The following is a 20376-nucleotide window of genomic DNA, read 5'->3' on the forward strand; positions in this document are numbered from 1 at the left end:
GTTTAAAATTGTGATATCATGCACTTATGGAAATATGCATTATAAATATATGATCTACTTTCATTATTGTTATATCTTTTATAAGTTATTGAAAAATCAGTACACATTAAAAGAGATATCTTTTAAAGCCTTAAAGGATATAATGCTGTAAAATCATAAGCACTCTGTATTGTGAGAAAAAACAAAAAACAATGACATAACATCCTCTCTCTCGCTCTCTCTCTTTCTCTCTGTTTCCTGCCTCTCTCTCCACCAGGAGCTTTGACCAGATGAGTGTTTCCACTGAGTGCAGTTTCCAGACTGAATCGGACTGGGACCCTCAATCTGAGTCCACCTCCATGATCAGCTTTGACATGAGTCAGCCATACAACCCTACTTCGCCCTCCAAATTCTTCAAGGTTTGTTTCTTGAACTTATTTTCACATTTATAATCAGTGTAAACTAAAAAGATTGTAGCAAATAGTAGAAACGTGTTACAGTTTAGTATGTGTGGGTGCGTGCGTGTATTTCTGCATGCGTGTGTACTTTTTTAAAAGTACAGTATCTGCAGTATTATAATAGTTTTTATAGCAATTGCAAAGAATTACCCTTTTTCTTTGAATTCATTACTCACTTCTTGGTAATAAAATTGATTTCAGGGACAATTAGCATCATGTTTCAATAATTCTGTTTTAATTGTCAACCCAAATAGTAAAATTGTTTTGTTGTACCAAAAAAAAGCAGTAGAATTCTTTCTAAGGTGCATGTCCATCATCAAACTATTGTAAAAGAAATAAAGAAAAGCTGGACATAAATTTACATCAAATGGGAGCAACAGTAACAGTAACAATACATGAAGCGACAAAAGCAAAATACATGAAATAAATAATGTCGTCGTGATTTACATACTGACTATATTTGACTTATTATATGTAGAGTTACTGTTCTACTTTCAACTTTTGTCTGCATTTTCTACTTACCTTGTTTTCATTGTTCTTAGCTGTTATGTCTATTCCTGTTTAAGTACATTTAGAGCAATGGAAAAAATAGAGTGAAATTCCTTGAAATTCCTCCAGATTCAGATTTGGTGATTTTTACTCCACTACAGTAATTCAACAGCTTTTGTTACTTGTTATTGACAAAGAAAATATTATGAGCTCATAAAATACACAATAAACAATATATGAAATAGTACATTTTTTCTCCACCTTCACCAACTACAACAGTAATATATTGGTTTCACATTAATGCATCTGCAATAATAATCCAATGATATAATAAATAATAGTAGAGTCAGAGGAGCAACAAAATACAGCATTATCAGTACTTACATTTGATACTTTAGTTACTTGATACTTTACTTTTAAATGTAGTATTTTTGTATTGCAGTATTTATACTTTTGATAAGTATATAATCAGAGTACTTCCTCTACCACTGCTTATTGCTGTCAAAATCATATTTTAAAGCAACATTATATATATATATATTTATTTTTTTGTGATTTGGCGCCCCCCACAGTTTCTGAGTGCAACACCACTGTCAAATACAAATCCCAGGGGCCTCATTCACAAAAGAAGGCGTATGCCCCTTTCAAAGCAAAGTATGGGATTTAGGAAAAACAAACTTGAAGGGGGACAGTGCAGTCATCCAAAGAAACTCTGACGTGCACATAAACTGGAGAAATGAGAAACTGCGACTACGATGGCAAAGGATATAACAGCAGAAACGGTTTGGATTTGATACCTTTTCTGTAAAATAAATAAAAAAATAGCTCTAACCTAATATATGTGAGGAGTTTATTTGCAAAAAAATGTAAATCTGATCCATCAATCCTGAAAAGGAATAAACAAACACCTGTTTGACACACCCTGAATTGCATACACACAAACAAACAAAACATGATTTGGGATAATAAATACTAAGAAAAATTAGGGAATACTAATGATGCACCACGACTCAGCGTCTTTCACAACTGTTTTCCGCTTCACCCGTACTCCACTGAGGAGGGATTCTCTTCTCATTCCTGCCTGTTTCAGGGCCTGAAACAGGCAGGAATGTGAGTGGGCTGCATGTCCTCGTTCCCCCTGCATGTCCAGCCCCCTTGGCTGTGCGCTTTTGGCATCCACTTTTATGTCTGATTTCTTTTTCTGAGCCAGCAGCATCCGTCACATGTTGCATCTCAACAAATGTTTTGTCCACACTGTGTCCACCAAGCAACATCTTTTTTCTTGTCTCAACCTCAACAGCAAGACTTTAAAACTGTGTGAAAAGTCCTTTTTTTTACCCCTTTTCGCTGGTTTCTTCATCTTCATGCCATCAGTGTGAATAAATATTAATTAGGGCTGTTTCATTTTGAGTTATTGGGATTTACAAAAGGAGACTGGGCACTGTGTTATAAATCTGAATATTTTTGTCCATAAGCACTTTCAGTGTTTCTTCTGTATGCCACCTTCTTTTTTTGGCCTTTGTATGGCTTTATTGACAGGAAAGCTCAGAGAGATGACAGGAAACAGGATGACAGAGAGGGGGATGACACGCAGCAAAGGGCCCCAGGCTGGGACTCGAACCTGGGGCCGCTGCAGTGAGAACAAAGCCTCTGTACATGGGACACCCACTCTACCAACTGAGCTGAACTGAAACTTGGATCTTGAAGTAAACATGTCTGTAACGCTGCGATCCTACCATCTCACTGTAGTTACATAGTGCAGAAACAAGAGATGGGGGGTGGGGGGGCTATGACAGTGACACCATTTTCACACCTATTACAAGACACTGTACCATCAAAATGATTTTGAAGCTGTTATTTTAAGGTAAAAAGTTACACAATGTTGCTTTAACTGAACAAATGAAGTACTATTCTTTTGGCTGTATACTTTGCTGTTATTAATATACACAAAAATAATTTAATTAGCAATCAAACAATACACTTTACCTTCACTACAATAAGTAATTATGTCATAAATGGAAGTAGGTGCAGCATACAGGAGGGAGGTGTGTTTTGTGTACCTGTACACTCAGTAAGAACAGTGTGTGATAATCTTACTCACTTGTCTGTAGTAGACTTGGACCTTTTCGATCCATAGCTTGAGCATGTTCCATATTGGTCATGGGGGGTAGCTTAGGGTTAGGGTTAGGACGATAGGACATACTTAGTTTATATTTTCACTTTAGTGTCCAAACAGCTGCAAAACTCCATGACATCACCAATTCAGACTGTTTCTGGTTGTAGGAGACAGTAAATGCTCACCGACAGACTAGCCTGTCAAATAACATATTTAGGGGCTGTAAAAGTGTGTAAAACAGTTGTCCTTCCCCTTTAAGACTGGATAACCATAATCCTATGGGATGGAATTGTCCCTTGGCTTTTTTCATAGACTCAAACCTGTCAAACCTGTTGTTAGTGACGTTTGTGTCTTTGGGAATAAGTTGCCATCTTATTATTATTAAATGTTTTCAGGAATTCTAGTATATCATATTTAGAGTATATAACATCAAGAAAAAACTATGAATTTCTTCAGTTTTATAGCGGGAAAAAAGATTAAATCATCAGCCTCAGCCTGTTGTGTTTACACTTTTGCATGCAGTGTGAACGACCCTGAGCCCTGCATTATCTAACTTTAAGATCAACATCATTGTTCCTTTATTATTATCTGCTGCTAAGATCAAGAGAATGAAGCAGAGCTTCGGCTAACAGATAAGGAAGTGTGCCACAGTGCACACAGATATGATACCATATCTCCACCCACGACATTTGTCATCACTATGAGTAAATACAAGGGCAATGCTTATTGGTGAGCTGTTTGTAGAAGCTTTGCTTCGAGGGATGACAGGTAGTCATTCAAGACTTGGACAAAGGATACTTAATTTACGCTCTTTTTCAATGTACTTTGCCTTAACATGGTGGATTTGTAAATGAATCAAAACATCCTGGAGGTACAGTATCACTGCTTTGACGACATTAAAGCAAAACCAATATTTGATCTGAGTGAGGCTTTTAAGTTTTCAGGCTTCTGTGTTCCATTTTGTTTAGACTTGAACTGGAAAACCTGGCCACAGTTTGTCTCTACCTGCTGTTTGCTCAGTGAATTATGTGAATGTTTGACAACACTGGAAACAGGTTTTTGTCATAGAAAACTGCCTGTTCAGAAAGTACTCTTGAAAAATTCACATTAGATCTTCAGAGCAGTTAAGATAAATGCCAAATGTTTTGCACATTTATTTACGTACTCACACTGCACTGGACTGTAGCCCCTTTTACCCATTTCACTGTGATAGGTAGGCTATAGAATAGAATAGACTAGAATAGAATAGAATTCTTCTTAATAAAAGCACAGTTGATAACAGTTGTCCTATTGATTTGCCTGGCTTTAGAATGAGGAAGGGTGGGGTTTTCTCCACCAGTTCTATCCACACCCTTTCAGTTTTACTGGATTGTGAATTCTTTTTGCTTGTTTGCCATGTGAACCTTCTTTCACAATCGTGTTTTTACACTGTAGCTGTGATGCAAATGACCAAGCCCTCAAGTCAGACACTTACTTGAGAGCTGGGAAACTTAACTGTAGACACACACTAGTCATACAGCCAGTCCTGCTTGACTGCTTATAAGAGAGGATTTTTTTTTCTATGCAGTCTGCTAAAGAAGTACGAACTGGCTTTAATATTTAACTTTATGAGTACCTTTGTACCTACCTACTTTAAGGATCATCATGCTTATCATTCTAAAAGACATACATTTGAATTTCTTTCATCTGCAACTTTTGCAATCCAAGCATTAATTTGACGCAGAAAATAGATTAGACTACGGGACGACAAAATGGTATGCAACTGTTGCTTTCTACACTATGGTCTGTAACTGTTGTTTTTTACACTGTGGTTTTTATTGTCCTTACATGTGCTCTTTATACAGTGACTACAGTTAGACAAAGTTTGAAAGATGTGTTTTATGTTGGCTTGGTGTTTTTCCTTTGTGTCAGGCTCTAATATAAATCCTGTTGTGTTATGTGTTATGGCAAGCACTAAAATGTGGCTTACAACCGACTGCCCTGACATTACGAAGTCACTGTTGTTAAACACTGTACCCTTTGTTAATTAATCATATAGTCCTAGTTGGCTATTAGGCTCTTTTTGGACCTAAACCTGTCATATTTGACTTCTTTACTCTGCTGTTTATGCACAGTTAGTAGCTGGTCTGGGTGAGCTTTGAGCTGAACATCAAAGAAGTTTATATCTGTCTACTGTCTGGTTAGTTATTAGTCATCCCACTCCAGCCTGATTGTTCTACCAGTGTGTTGTTGTTTGCAACAGGTTGTCTGCATTTAACCTGTTAGCTTGGTTTAGTTTTGAGCTATTTTAAAGTTCTTAAGAGACTTAGTAACTTGTAACTGTTTTAATTGACATTATACAATAGAATCTTTGCCTAAATATAACCTACATTAGCAATAGAGACCATCAGCAAAATGATTGGCTATTCTGTATGATTACTCTGGCTATTCTTAATAACTAGGGATGCACCGATTGTGAAATTCTGGGCCGATACCGATACCGATGTTTAACATAACAACTTGGCCGTAGCCGATGCCGATGTTTTTTCTTTTTGTTATTTATTCCTTTTTTTGTGCCACGGAAACATACAAGTCTTTCAGCTCTTCATCACACTATCCTTGAATGAGTACAAATCCAATCAGACCAATTTATGAAACAAAAAAAAACCATCATGGATTGCTAGTTGAAGTGTGTGTGCCATGCAGCCAAAACTAGCCAGATCACTGTCCAGCGATGCTGAAACAGCAGAGTTTCTGTTGAGCAGGTAATCTTTCGTCTTTATTGTGTGTTGTGTTGTGACACAGATAACTTTGTGACACAGATAACTTTCATGCCGATGCTGGCTCATGACTGTGAAAGCTGCCATTAGTTTGTTTCTGTGTTATTAGACGGTGTCGAGACAATTTCTGTCTCTGCAGTATTGTCATCACTTGTTAATTTGTTTGACGGAGACGTTAGCCTCTATGCTAGCATTGTAAGCTTACAACAAGCTAACATTGCTATCATGTTTACACCAAATCAGCCTATTTATTTGCTCGTGGCAGCTAAATGAAGTAGCAAGTAATGCAAGTAAGATGAATGAATGAATGAATGAAACCCCAACGCGAAGCGGAGGGGTTTTGGATTTATTTCCGGATTTTTATTTTATTTGTCCGGATTTATTTCTCCATAACAACCTCTCGCCCGGTCACTACTCAACTGTTTTGCTAACCCTCCTCCCGGTCTTGTCCGTTTGTTTTCAACGAAGCCTTTGCTAAATCAATATGATGGATTATCATATACGCGTTACGATGTGTGTATTTGTGTGTCTTATCTGTCATAAACAAGAGATTACGGTTTATGGGCACATTTGTGTCGCGGTCTGGTGCTACTCAGACAACAGCTGGGACACAGCTGGTCCGAGACTCATGAAGGTTTATTTTTCAGCCACAATGTGGAAGCGATCGTTGTGATTAAAGCTGACGGCAGCATCTGTTAGTCTCTTGGCCCTCAATAACTTTTAGAAGTGGCTAACTTAGCTGTTGATAAATAGTAACTTATTACGTAGCTGTAACGTAACGTAGCTGTAACATGCTAATGACGTTACGCTAGCTTGGCTGTGGAGCTTAGCTGTGGACATTGTAATGACTTACAAGATTTACGTGAGTTTCAACGTGCATTGTAATAACTTTACCTGTGAATCCGACATCGTTACTCCGCATTCAAAGCTGGGCTGTATTTGGTTTCTGCCGGCCGGCTTGTTGCTCTTGTTGCTTGTTGCGGGAGGGGGTGTGTTGCGGGACTCCGAGGGGAGAGCGATACGAGCTCGGAGGGGAGGGGTTAAGGAGCACAGAGGGGAGGGGTGTGTGTGTGGGGGGGATGCTTTTTTCAAACCTTTCTCAGATCGTAGACCAGAGCTTTAAATCAAGATATAATCATCGACCACGGCCATCGGCGAATGTCATTTTTATTTGCCGATGGCCGATGGCAGTTAACGAGGCAAACGTCAGCCGATACTGATGTTCAGCCGATGCATCGTTGCATCCCTATTAATAACTGTCACCAGGTCGGTTTCCAAGTGCGACAAGGTTTTTGCCACACTGTCTTGAACTTTTTTATGTCACTAATAGGTTGCTGAATAAGTATGATAATATAGTGTATCTTCTATGCATACTCTTTCCAGGAACTGAATGCAGTACTTGTATTGTTCTACATGTGTTTTCCATTGCTGATTAGTTTTAGTATTCCTAGATCTTCCTTAAATCTTTTCTGAACTTACACATATAAACCTTGTCCCTGTTCTAAAATGTTATATATGCTTTAATTTGATACGTAAGTTAGTAGTTAAGAGTTCAATATATAATGTAAATAGCCTCTGACCTGGAGATTTCAAACAAAAGTGTGGTAATTCACATTTTAAATACAGATCCTCAAAAGAAATGTATGGTTATTGTGTCAGTTGTTCTAGCTTTTAGCTTTCAGTTACATATCTATTGAAGAGCACATCTTTTACAGAAATGGGTGTGCCAGCTGCTCTTTCCAACTGAATATGTATCTTTATGTCTGCTTCTTGTCTGTCTTTTCAGAATTTGGAGGAGAAGAGGGGAATGTTTAATCGCATCACCAATTTTTTCAACTCAAAGAAAAAGAAGAGCAGGCAGCATCCAGATGCTTCCGCAGATCCAAGTTCCCCAACATCCCCCTCGTCTCCACTTTCACAACAGGAGGATGGGCTGAAGACTCCAACTCCCTCTCGAAAAGACAGTGAACTAGCAGTGCCTAATTATGCAGAGAGCAGAATGGGAGCAGAGGGTGGCGAGACCCTTAGCCAAAGCTCCAGTCGCAGCGCCTCAAGCTCAGCTTCAGCGCTGACATCTGAAGCAGACCTCCCTTTTGCAGACAGCGACAGCAGTGGCCGAAGCAGTGTGAGGCAGGTGCATATGTGCAGGGTCAGCACAGCCAGTGATGAAAGGCATTCTGGGAATGTGACTCCCATCACTCCGCACCTTGCTACCACCACTCATCCAAGTGTTGATTCAAGGTCAGAACTAGGCTTTGCAGAGTCAGTTGTGGAGGAAGTAAGCAAGAGGTTGCAGGTCAGTTTGGAAGAAAATACCCTGAAACACACAGAGGGCTCTAGTGAGGGTAGTGCAGATAACCATACCACGCTGTCGTCATTAAAAATACCACTCTCCAAAGCAAACGAGGCCCCTAGGTCACCTAACTTAACCTCGATAAGCTTAGGATCAAAGAAAACATCAGTGACAGTTGGAGAGAAGGGGCATATCACAGCTTTGAAAGGAATAACTTTAGGCACTCAGTCGTCCAAGTCACACGTCATCACAACTCAACAGGTAGATAAAGACACTCCAGACACATCAAAGGAAGACTCTGGAGTCAGGAGGAGGGCTCGGATATTCTCTTGGGACACTGTAGCTGAAGCATTGAGCCCTTCACCTGAGGAAGAGCAAGTACTCAGAGGTGATTCTCCTGTCCGACTCCACAAAGCCATATGGGTGGAAACACACTTGGGAGAGGAGGAGGACTGGGAGAGGGAGGGGGAGAAAGAGAACGATGTAATGAATGAGGAGGAGGAAGGCTTCAGAGCTGACTCTCCCCCTGTGTTGGCTATACCTGTCACAGTAATTCCTGAGGACGACTCAAACACCCAGGGAGGTGCAGAAAGCCCTTCTACCCCCTCAGAGGGTTTGTTGTCCAGTGGAAGCACTCCAGAATCAGCCATCTCCTTGGCACTGACTGCAGGGGAGTTTCAACCGCAGCCAGAGGGGCCTGACACTGGCGGCCTTTCAAAGCAGGGTTCACTTGAGGAGAAACGCAGATCGGGGGAAACTCGTGTTACGCGCAAGACTGTGAACCTGCCTTCGAAACACAAGGTTTTCGCCCACAAGGTGTATGTAAGCCCAGAGCCCAGTTTAGACAGGAACGAACTGGCCGGAGAAGAGTATAGCAGAGATTCAACTTCAAAGGCTTCAGACACAGCTAAATTAAAACCGTGAGTATCTGTCTATTTTAGTTTTCTGTGGTTACTGTGTAACAGTCCTTTTGATCCTGGGAAAACAGAAAGCAGGGGAGGTAAAGAGAGCTAAGCTTGCATGCAACCTGAGCTCTGAGTTCCCATGCTCCATTGTAACAGAGCAGAACAATACAGGCTAAACTGGCACCGAGGCACTGAAATATTCATGTACAGGACATACGTTTTTCTATGACGTACAGCAAATTATGCTTGAAAGTCCTAAGAAGTATTTATTACTTAGTAAAAAATAATTGTAGTAATAATGAAGTCAAGATTCATTTTCTTTTTGTGAAGTTTTAATTGAAATGAAGGTCACCTTTGCTATGTTTACCTATTGTGTAGCTTCACTGCTTGAATAAGTTAGTCATTACAAAACTGGCTGTGCATTTTTGTTTGATTTAAGGGTTACTTGGTAACACTGACACATGCCTAATATATATAAAAGGCCAAAAAATACCTGACGAGAGTTTGATTTACACTTACAGAACTCCTGAGGGGGGGTTTTGTAACATAGCCTAAGTTTGACCACAAAGTAGTTTTAACAATAGTTTCTCTTCAACATAGCAACACCTGTCCCATTTAGCTGGGTGCCGCAGTGTTTATTAATTTCTGGAAGCAGGGAATATAGCTTTAAGAACCCAACAACAAGTTCTACAATACGTGATGGATAGATATATTAAAGATGTTAAAGCAACATTATGTAACTTTTTACCTTAAAATAACAGCTTCAAAATCATTTTGATGGTACAGTGTCTTGTAACAGGGTGGTGTCGCTGTCACAGCCACTTCGCCCCCCCATCACTTGTTTCTGCACTATATTATTTCAGTGAGAAGGTAGGATCACAGCGTTACATACATGTTTACTTCAAGAAACAAATCAAGACATAACATTGTTATGACATAATGAATTTTGTCAGTAGTTACACCTACATTACGTCTGACAAATTGGGATTTGTATTTACAAAGTGGTCTTGCACTGTGGGGGTTGCCACATCACGTGAAATGCAATTTTTTACATAATTTTGCTTAAAGTTTTATGAACACGGTAAAATGATGTAAATTGAGACCAAGTCATTCCAGTCTCAACAGCAATGAGAGAAGCCTTGATCTTTTCTTGGTAACGATAATTCATGCCGTCTAAAAAATACGTCAGCAACCAACCTATCTTTCCTTTTCCAAATCTTTCAAACTTTACCACAGAAATTAGGAGGAAGCAAACCTGGCTAACTGTGGTGACATGTCATCAGACTAACTCTCCCTGATATAACAAGTTAGCTAGCTTTTTGGTAACATTAGATGACCTGACCTAAGATGTGACTGTACACAATGTGATGTGTCCGTGAAGATTACGGCATCAATATAATGTGATTATGCATTGTAATGTTACCTTTCAACAAAGGAGGTGTCTTTGGTGATGGTGTTGATGTTTAACTGAGTTCTAGGCCTTCTGCACAGCCTAATCCACTCTTCTGTTTTCGGCAGAATAAAAAAAAGCGCCTTCCACACAATCAGGTTATCAAGGAACAGTTACAGGTCCTCCAGCAATGTCTTAAGTGAGTTAATTAGAAAGCCATGTTAGTTGTTTCCCCTCCCTTTTTCCAGTCTTTATCTTAAGTTAAGTTAACCAGCTGCTGGCTTCAACTAGGTATGTTCTGTTCAGCTGTGAAAGCAGTCAACCATGTCATCAAAAGGCAAAACGTCTTGTATTTCTTAAAATGTCAAACTATTCCTTTATATTACTTAACTGACATGTAGATACTTCTTTCCAACATGAGAATAAAATGAACTGTACTATCCATTGTCCCTTATTGAAAGAGTCATACGCCTGAGCTTATTCAGGTTACTCTTAAATACTGTATTTCTGTTAATGTTTCTCTCTCTCTCTCTCTCTCTCTCTCTCTCTCTCTCTCCCTTTAGATTGCCAAGCCTCCAAAACAACAATGCAGAACTCAAGGCTCAAGCCAGCCTTGAGTCATTTCCAACAACAGATGAGAATACACACTCTGATACAAATACTACTGAACCCGTAGTTAAAGAAAAGACAGACTCTGAGGCCTCTGACTTTGATGATACCTCTGCAACCTCAGATATGTACAGAGCAAAGTCACAAATGGTAGGGTCTGGGGTAAGAGGCCAAGGGCCTAACCAGGCTACACCTTCTATACAAGGGGTTAAATCAGCATCACAAAGTCGGCATACCACAGTCAGTGGAGCAAAGACCCTATCCTCAGCAGCTGGCAGCAAGGCAAAAAATGTGATAACAAAGGATAAGGCCTCCACAGAGAGTCCAAGAGCTGGAACTTCCAGTCATATACCACCACAGAGGGAACGTAGCAATGATACGTTGTTACCAATGTTACCAACACATATAAACATAAAAGACCAAAGCACCAGTGGTACATCAAGTGCAACAGGTTCAAAGTCTAAAATCCCCAAAAGGTCAACATCAGAGGTTGATGTGAAATCACAAGAGACACCAGATAAATCATCAGTGACTGATGCCTCTGGGTCAGTGGTCATTTCCAAACTTCAGAAACAACTCAGGACCAAAGAATCTTTGAAATCTCCCGTCAGTATAACCAAAGCTGGCAGGAAACCAACTTTTGAAGAGGCCAAGGGGGAGAAAGCTACATCAGGAGACATTTCTCCTACAAAAACAACACTCAAGATGGGAACAAAGCATATTAAAGAAAAGTCAGATGAGGACACTGGCTCTATAAACCTGGTAAATGGTGTGGTGAAAGACCCAGAGGAGAGTAGTATTAAAACAGTGCACCCAACTGACAGAAGGAGCCTGGATGTCAAAAAACACAGGCAAAACATTCTGGAGAACAATGACTCCATGGCATCAAGTAGTCGGTTACCCATTTCATCTCCGACAAGAAAGAGGAATAATGAGATAACTGAAACAAGTGGCATAAAAAAAATTACATCAAGTCAGGCAGACTCAGATAGACCCAAGACAGTCCAGAAGCAGAGTTCAGAGCGGCAAGACCTAACCCCTGACGAGAGACCTGGCAGTGAGACACCACCACCGCTCTCTGAAAGTCCTAAGAAAGGTACGGCAGTACGATCACATCATGTTGTATGTGACACAGTATATTAATCAGTTCCAGTACTGGTTATGCTGTCATTGTAACAAAATCCTTGGATACAGTTTACTTGGATGTTTAAAATTGTTCATATGTTAGAGGAATAGTTTTGAGTTGAGTAATTATTAGCTTTTTGTGTGCTGAGAGTTAGTCTAAATGTTCATATCACTCTTATCTATACGTTCAAAATGTAGCTAACAGCTGATTAGCTTGCAGTTGGAAACAACTAGCCTGGCTTTGTCCAAACATCAAAATCTGCCTACCAGCACATGTCAAGCTCACTAATTAACAAGGTATGCCTTGTTTATTTAACCTGTACAAAACCTAACTATCCAATAAACAGATCTGCACATAATCCCTGCAAAACTACAACATGTTGTTTTTAACCTTTTTATTTGTGTAAACAATTGAGATAGAACATGTTACTTGGTCAGTTTTAGAGGTGCTAGTTGTCAGATTTTATTACCTTTGGACTGAGCTGGGCCTTTTACCTCTTGTCTTTATGCTAAACTAAGCTTACAAGATTCTGACTCCAGTTTCATACTAACCACATAAATATAGAAGTGGCATTGATCTTCTTATCTAACTCTCCTCAACAAAGCAAACAAGTGTAATAAGCAACTATTTTTCATACGAGAGGATTTTTCTCATTTCACATTTTGTTGTTGTTTTAAAACTGTGTTTGTGTGTGTTTCCAACAGGAAGTATGCTGTCAACAAGACCAACCAAACACACCTTTAAAAGAAGCATTAGTCACAAAGAGAGTGACACACACAAAGAGCCTGTCTCTCCACCTCCTACCAAGCAAGAGAAATGGAGGCTCTCCAAACAAAGCGATAACATCAAACACAACAAAAGTCCAGTAAAGGATTCAGCTGATCCATCCTCATCTGTAAGCAAGCTTCCTACAAGAGGTCAGAAAAGCTCCAACAAAATTATATCCAGAAACATTACACCACCTGACAATTCTCCAAATACATCTGCATCTAAACAGGAGGACACAGATCAGAACACTAAAACAGAGACAGCTGTCAAGGTGTCTGACAGTTTCATAGCAGATCAAGTTAAGGACAGTGCCGATGATGATAGATTCAAATTCAAGTCTCAGTCTACAGAGGATGAAGAACACGTGATAAAACTCACAGACAATCAGTCCAGTACAGGTGAATTCAAACCAAAAGGAAAAGAGACAAAAGAAGTGGTGGAGAGCATAACCAGTCCTACAACTACAAAGATTTCAAAAACTCAATCAATTCAAAACAACAATGTCACTATTACAGAAAAGACTCAAGCAAAAGTTACACCAGTCACAGGCCCAGGAGCTGAGGTATTGCCCTACAGTGAGGCAGGTCTGTCTCAGTCACCAGTTACCGATGTAAATAAGGCTCAGGCTGATAGCAAGGGAGGAAAGTGTGACACCAAACAACAAACAAGAGTTGAGTCTCCACCTGAAAATGTAACTCACATTCAAACACAGGAACAGGAAACACCACTTTCACCAAAGATTTGTCCAGTAGATTTGAAAGAAAAGGACATTTTGGAGACAACCCAGCTAATAAGTGACATAAAACCAGATTCAATTCAAGATAAAGAGCCAGATTCTGCAGGGTTGGCTCAGGACACAAAAGCAGCTCATAAGGATGTAACTGATAGTTCAGCCAAACCTGTTTTGTTTGACGGCATTCATGACAACATATTGAATCACACGGATCAGGAAGGTGTTATGCCAGGTAGAGTTTCCCATCACAGTGAAAAGCAGCAAAAGAAGTTATTAAAGGATCAAACCACAAATATCATTCTTGAAAAGGATAGATTGCCCACATTCAGTAGCAAATGTGTAAATGATTTTGAGGTAGAGGAGAAAAGCAAAGAGGAGGTTGGCAGGAAACCAACAGAGGCTTTGGACATACAAACAGAGACTGTGACTGTTTTTGAATCACTCAAGAATGTTGAAAATCAGCTGGACAAAGAGCCTCTTTTACTGGCAGGGGAATTTGAAAGATTGGAGAAGGACTCGAAACCAAATGAAAGGCAGAATGACGCAGCAGTGGAAAGCACTGACTCACAGAACAGTTGCAAAAAGGAGCTCAAGGGTAGAACTATTGAGGATCAAGCAGAGAAAGACATTGCAGAACCACGGAAATCAACACATATTTCATCAGAGGAGAGATGTTTACAGCCTGACTCAGAGAAGGAACCATGGATGATAGTTACAGATGCCCTACAAGACAAGAAGACAGAGACAGAGCAAACAAGAAGTGCACTTCAAGAAAATACAGCTGGTGTGGTTGATACAAAAACTAAATGTGGGATCCTCTTCAGAGATAATGCAGGAAGTGTTGATAAGGAAATGGATCAGCAGATGAAGGCGTCAACAGTGAAAAATGAACAGGAAACCAAAGAACTTCTAACCAAAGATAAGAAAGTCAGGGATAATGAATCAAATCAGGAGGACAAACACACTGACATTGTAAAGGAGAGTCAAACTCAAGAACCAAAAGCCTTAAGCACTAAAAGTGCTGAAGGTACTAAAGAAGAAGCATTTGATAAGAATTTACCAAATGAGATTTCAAATGAGACTGCTGACGCTGAAGTTAGTAGCCCGAAGGACCAGATGACCATAATTTCCAGAGACCAATATGAGGACATTAAAAAAACTGAGGAAAATGCTTCTACAGAAAAAGCACCAGGGAAGACAACAGACAGCAAAGTTATACAAATGGATACAACTCAAGTGAAAGAACTAAGTGAAATCAAGATTGCTGAAGAAGAGACTGAAAGAAAGGATACAGCAATAAAGAATTTGGTGGATGAGACTACAATTATGAACTCTAAGAGTGAAGTTAGTATCCAGGAAGACCAGAAGTCCAAAATTGTTGGAAATAAAGAGGAAGAGATTACAAAACCAAAGAAAGACAAGTCAGTAAAATCCAAACATCCAGATGCTAACCAAGAACACAAACCAAAGATTGTAACAAAAGAATCTCTAAAGACAAAAGAAGATGCCAAATTACCAGAAAAGACAACTGAAGAAGCTGCTAGAAAAACTAATAAGAAACAGGAACAGAAAACCATCATTAAAGATGGTGTTAAAGTTGAAAATAAAGTGACAAAGCAGGAGGATCAGCAGATGAAGGCATCAAAGATGGATGCCAAGCAAGAGTCAGGACCAGTTATTTTAAAAGATGCATCCATCAAAACAAGTGGTGCAGAACAAAAAGACAAGACCACTGTTGTTCCAGATCAAGTCATTGGTACTGATGTTCAGAAAAAAGATAAAGAAGCCACAGAACTTCTAACCAAAGACAAGGAAGTCAGGGAAAATGAATCAAAGCAGAAGAACAAACACACTGATGTTATGAAGGAGAGTCAAACTCCAGAACTAAAAGCCTCAAGCACTAAAAATCAGAGTGCTGAAAGTACTAATGAAGAGAGTGAAACAAAGGCATTTGGTAAGAATTTACCAGATGAGATTTCAAATGAGACTGCCGAAACTGAAGTTAGTAGCCCAAAGGACCAGACAACCATAATTTCCAGAGACCAAGATGAGGACATTAAAAAAACTGAGGAAAATGCTTCTACAGAAAAAGCACCAGTGAAGACAACAGACAGCAAAGTTTTACAAATGGATACAACTCAAGAACTAAGTGAAATCAAGAGTGCTAAAGAAGAGATTGAAAGAAAGGATTCATCAATAAAAAGTTTGGTGAATGAGACTACATTTACGAAATCTAATAGTGAAGTTAGTATCCAGGAAGACCAGAAGTCCAAAATTGTTGGAAATAAAGAGGAAGAGATTACAAAACCAAAGAAAGACAAGTCAATAAAATCCAAACATCCAGATGCTAACCAAGAACACAAACCAAAGATTGTAACAAAAGCATCTCTAAAGACAAAAGAAGATGCCAAATTACCAGAAAAGACAACTGAAGAAGCTGCTAGAAAAACTAATAAGAAACAGGAACAGAAAACCATCATTAAAGATGGTGTTAAAGTTGAAAATAAAGTGACAAAGCAGGAGGATCAGCAGATGAAGGCATCAAAGATGGATGCCAAGCAAGAGTCAGGACCAGTTATTTTAAAAGATGCATCCATCAAAACAAGTGGTGCAGAACAAAAAGACAAGACCACCGTTGTTCCAGATCAAGTCATTGGTACTGATGTTCAGAAGAAAGATAAAGAAGCCACAGAACTTCTAACCAAAGACAAGGAAGTCAGGGAAAATGAATCAAAGCAGAAGAACAAACACACTGATGTTATGAAGGAGAGTCAAACTCCAGAACTAAAAGCCTCAAGCACTAAAAATCTGAATGCTGAAAGCACTAATGAAGAGAGTGAAACAAAGGCATTTGGTAAGAATTTACCAGATGAGATTTCAAATGAGACTGCTGACACTGAAGTTAGTCGTCACAAGGACCGGACGACCGTAATTGCTAGAGACCAAGATGAGGACATTAAAACAACAGAGGAAAATGCTTCTACATCCGCAGAATCCAAATATCAAAAAGCTAACCTAGAAAACCAAATGGAGACAGAAAAAGCTCCAGAGAAGACAACAGAAGGAACAGTTTTACAAATGGATACAATTCAGGGAATAAGTAAAACCCAGAGTACTGCGGGTACTAAAGAAGACACTGAAACCAAGTATTCATCAGTGAAGAGTTTGGTGAATGAGACTGGAATTACCAACTCTAACAGTGAAATCAAGATCCAGAAAGCTGAGAAGTCCATAATTCTTGGAGATGAATGTGAGGACATTACAAAACAAGAGAAAAACATGTCCGGAATACCGAAATGTCCAAATGTTAACCCTGAACAGAAACAAAAGACTGTAACAAAAGAATCTCTAAAGACAAAAGATGATACCAAATTCCCAGAAAAGACAACTGAAAAAGCTGCTAGAAAGACTAATAAGAAACAGGAACAGAAAACCATCATTAAAGATGGTGTTAAAGTTGAAAATAAAGTGACGAAGCAGGAGGATCAGCAGACGAAGGCATCAAAGATAGGTGCCAAGCAAGAGTCAGGACCAGTTATTTTAAAAGATGCATCCATCAAAACAGGTGGTGGAAAACAAACCGACAAAACCATTGTCGGTCCATATAAAGTTCTTAGTGCTATTGAGGCTGACAAGAATGATCAAGACACAAAAGACAAAGCAAAGACAAATGGTGGTGTCAAACAGGATCTGCAGACCTCAAGACAAGAAAAACACATGATCCTCAGTGATCCACTAAAGCCTACAAAGCCATCGCTCAATGACAGTTCATCTCTTTTAGCTAAAGTAAAACCATCCACCCCATCTCAAAGTCTTCCGCTAAAGAACGAATCCCCATCTAGCTGGTTGGATGTGGAACATCATCAAAAACAGAAGAAAGAACATAACAGAAGACTAAATTCCTCAGCCAGTGAGGATGAATCACTTGAGTCTGGTAACTATGATGATTTTATCAGGAGCATTAAGGAGGGCAGCATTCCTTTCTCAGCACCTCCAAAAAGGCATATCCATAAAAAGTCCCCATCTCCACCTTTTGCCATGCCGGCCATTAAGGAGGACCACTTTGAGAGAACGTATGATCCAGAGCAATTCCACTTCGGCTTAAGCAAAAACGGCAAAAGTTTTAGGGATCTTTCTCCAGGTATGGTTATTAAACAAAAAGCAGCTAATAGGGAAGGACGGACCCTAGAAAAACATGCACAAGATAAAGGCAAGCACACAGCAAGAGACCAAATGAAATCACTTGATGAGGTGAAAGGGAAAGATGAAGTCAAAGAGGGGACAAATATTGATTCAGGAGAAGAAAAGAAACAAAACAATGGAGAAGAGCCTGGGAAGCCAACGTCACGGCTTGGAAGGATGTCCATCCTTTCCAGCTTACTGAGCTCTCCTCGGTCCTCCAGGAAGGCCAGAAAGGAAGCTGCCTCTGCCTCAAATAGCACACTTTCATCTAACCAACAAAACGACCTGCCCTCAGCTGGAAAGCAGGGAATTGTTGATTCACCTCTGCCTGGCATTGACACGAAGGGCCCACCTGTGGGTGCTGGTATAGGTACAATGATTGAGTCAGCACCCAGCTCCTCCTCTCCTCCCCCTCTGCCCTCGTTCTCTGAGATAAAGCTGCCTGATCATTTAGAGAAATACCTCAAGGAGAACAAAAGAGAATCTGAGGCCTCCCAGGGCTCTACACAGAGGAATAAGACTACATTGAATTCTGAGGGTAGTACTATGATGGACCAGGCCTCAATAGCAGGAGCAACTAATGTGGATGTGGGGCTGAAGGGCCCTGCAGGACAGCCTCCAGCCAACAACTACAGCCAACAGACTTCTAGAAATGGACTCTCTACTTCTAAGACTAAGGTTGGATTTCAATATTTTAAAGCCCTAATATTCTTATTGTCAGTTCAGTCTTTTTTCTAATTTTAAGTAACAGTCTTGATCATTCTAGAGAAACAGTAGCCCAAAGCATGAATGGGTCTTGAACAGCTAGGCTTTTACAGATAGAAATTCCCTACTTTATTTCCATGGCGATGTGTCTCAGTTTCCTACCCTGTTCTTTTGTTTTGTTGCTGTTGCAACAGAGTCATTAGTAATTTGCAAGTGAGGACAGGCGAAACAAGGAGTGTGTTCTCAGTGAGGAATTTTGCATGGGAAATCTTTGCCAAGATCAGCATTAAGATATTTGCATCAACATGTAAATAAAGCAGCACTATGAAAAAAATAATACCTGCTGCACAACATGTTTATTTCTTTCCCATTAGACCCTTGGCATCACAAGACAATTATTTTGGTTTCTTTTACTCAAACTGTGTACTCAGTGATTCCCATAGGAGTACTTGTACCCCAGGGAGTACTTCTGCAGTTACTAGAGGATATGTAGAAAGATTGTAGAGTAACTAATGAACTCATTTGGTAAAATATAAATTACAATTTGATTTAAATATATATACATCCACATATTGAGTTAGCCTGACACCTGAACACACATGCTGCCCCACAAGCGTGTGTAAATGAGCAGAGGGTTCCTTTTAGTTTCCTAAAAGTAATGGATAAATTGTTAGATATGTAAAAGTAAAGGATAATTAGAGAAACAGCTAAAAGTAATGGCTAAACAGTTGAAATAGTTAAAAGTAATGGATAAATGGATGAAATAACTAAAAAGTAATGGAAGTGAATATTTAGCTAAAAGTAATGGATAAACGATTGAAAAAGTTCAAAGTAAGGAGTAAACACTGAATATTCAGCTAAAAGTAATGAATAAACAATTGAAACAGTTTGCTAAAAGCAAAAGATAACAGTAACTATTTAGCTAAGAGTAATGAATAAACAATTGAAATAGTTAAAAGTAAGGGATAAACTGAACGTTTAGTTAAAAGTAATGGATTCATGATTGAAATATTTAGCCTAAAGCAAAGGATAAACAGTGAAAATTTAGCTAATAGTAATGGATAAACAATTGAAATAGTTCAAAGTAAGGGATAAACTGAATATTTAGTTAAAAGTGATGGATAAACAGTTGAAATAGTTAAAAGTAAGAGATAAACAGTGAAGATTAAGCTAAAAGTAATGGATGAAAGATTGAAATAGCTAAATGTAAAGGATAATAAGTACATTTTTAGCTACAAGTAATGAATAAACGTTTGAAAGAGTTGCAAGAAGATGTAGATGCTAGTATAGGCCCTAGTAGTACAAAACTTGACCAAAGCAACCTGATCACAATTGTGTGAAAATATTTTAACAATAATAGCCATTTTAAATAATCTTATTGTTAAATAACTTCTAGTTTCAAATCAATTAAAATCACAACATTTGGAACAAGACTGGTGGTGAAAAGAAATTTCTTATTTCTTGACATAATTTGGCTCTGAAAAGGCTAACAAAGCATCTATTAGCTTTATTCTTAGGAGGACTGGGCCTTTTATAGCAAAGGTTCAAGTTTATAATCAAAGTACTACATTTTCTTTCAGATACCTGCAGTAAAAGGGTTCCACAAAAGACCTGGAAAGGTATGATTACATGTTATTTACATGATTTTTTTACTAATGGTTTGTGTGATTAACACACTGCCACATATCTTATGAAATGTCTATTTTCTCATCCAGATTGTCATACATGAACAAGCTCAGTTTGGAGGGGAAGCATTTGAGCTCTACTGTGATACAGAGGATGCCACCACAATGAAGCTGTCCCCAGTCATCTCAGTCAGAGTCATCAGAGGATGGTAAGGGTCTTTGTGCCAGTCTCAAGCCCC

General features: G+C 39.1%; 1 protein-coding gene across 1 annotated transcript in view; it reads left to right on the forward strand.

Annotated features, from left to right (window-relative positions):
- The window catches only part of crybg1a (crystallin beta-gamma domain containing 1a), a 47957-nt gene that overhangs the window by 16307 nt on the left and 11274 nt on the right, over positions 1-20376 (forward strand). Inside the window, exons 2-7 of the mRNA XM_084380973.1 lie at positions 257-398; positions 7588-9014; positions 10953-12094; positions 12829-18485; positions 20093-20131; positions 20228-20346. Of these exons, the coding sequence (XP_084237099.1) occupies positions 257-398; positions 7588-9014; positions 10953-12094; positions 12829-18485; positions 20093-20131; positions 20228-20346 (8526 nt within the window). The remainder of the gene's footprint in view (positions 1-256; positions 399-7587; positions 9015-10952; positions 12095-12828; positions 18486-20092; positions 20132-20227; positions 20347-20376) is intronic.

This window comes from Pagrus pagrus, assembly GCF_965226575.1.
Source record: "Pagrus pagrus genome assembly, chromosome: 18".
NCBI classification, from domain to species: domain Eukaryota; kingdom Metazoa; phylum Chordata; class Actinopteri; order Spariformes; family Sparidae; genus Pagrus; species Pagrus pagrus.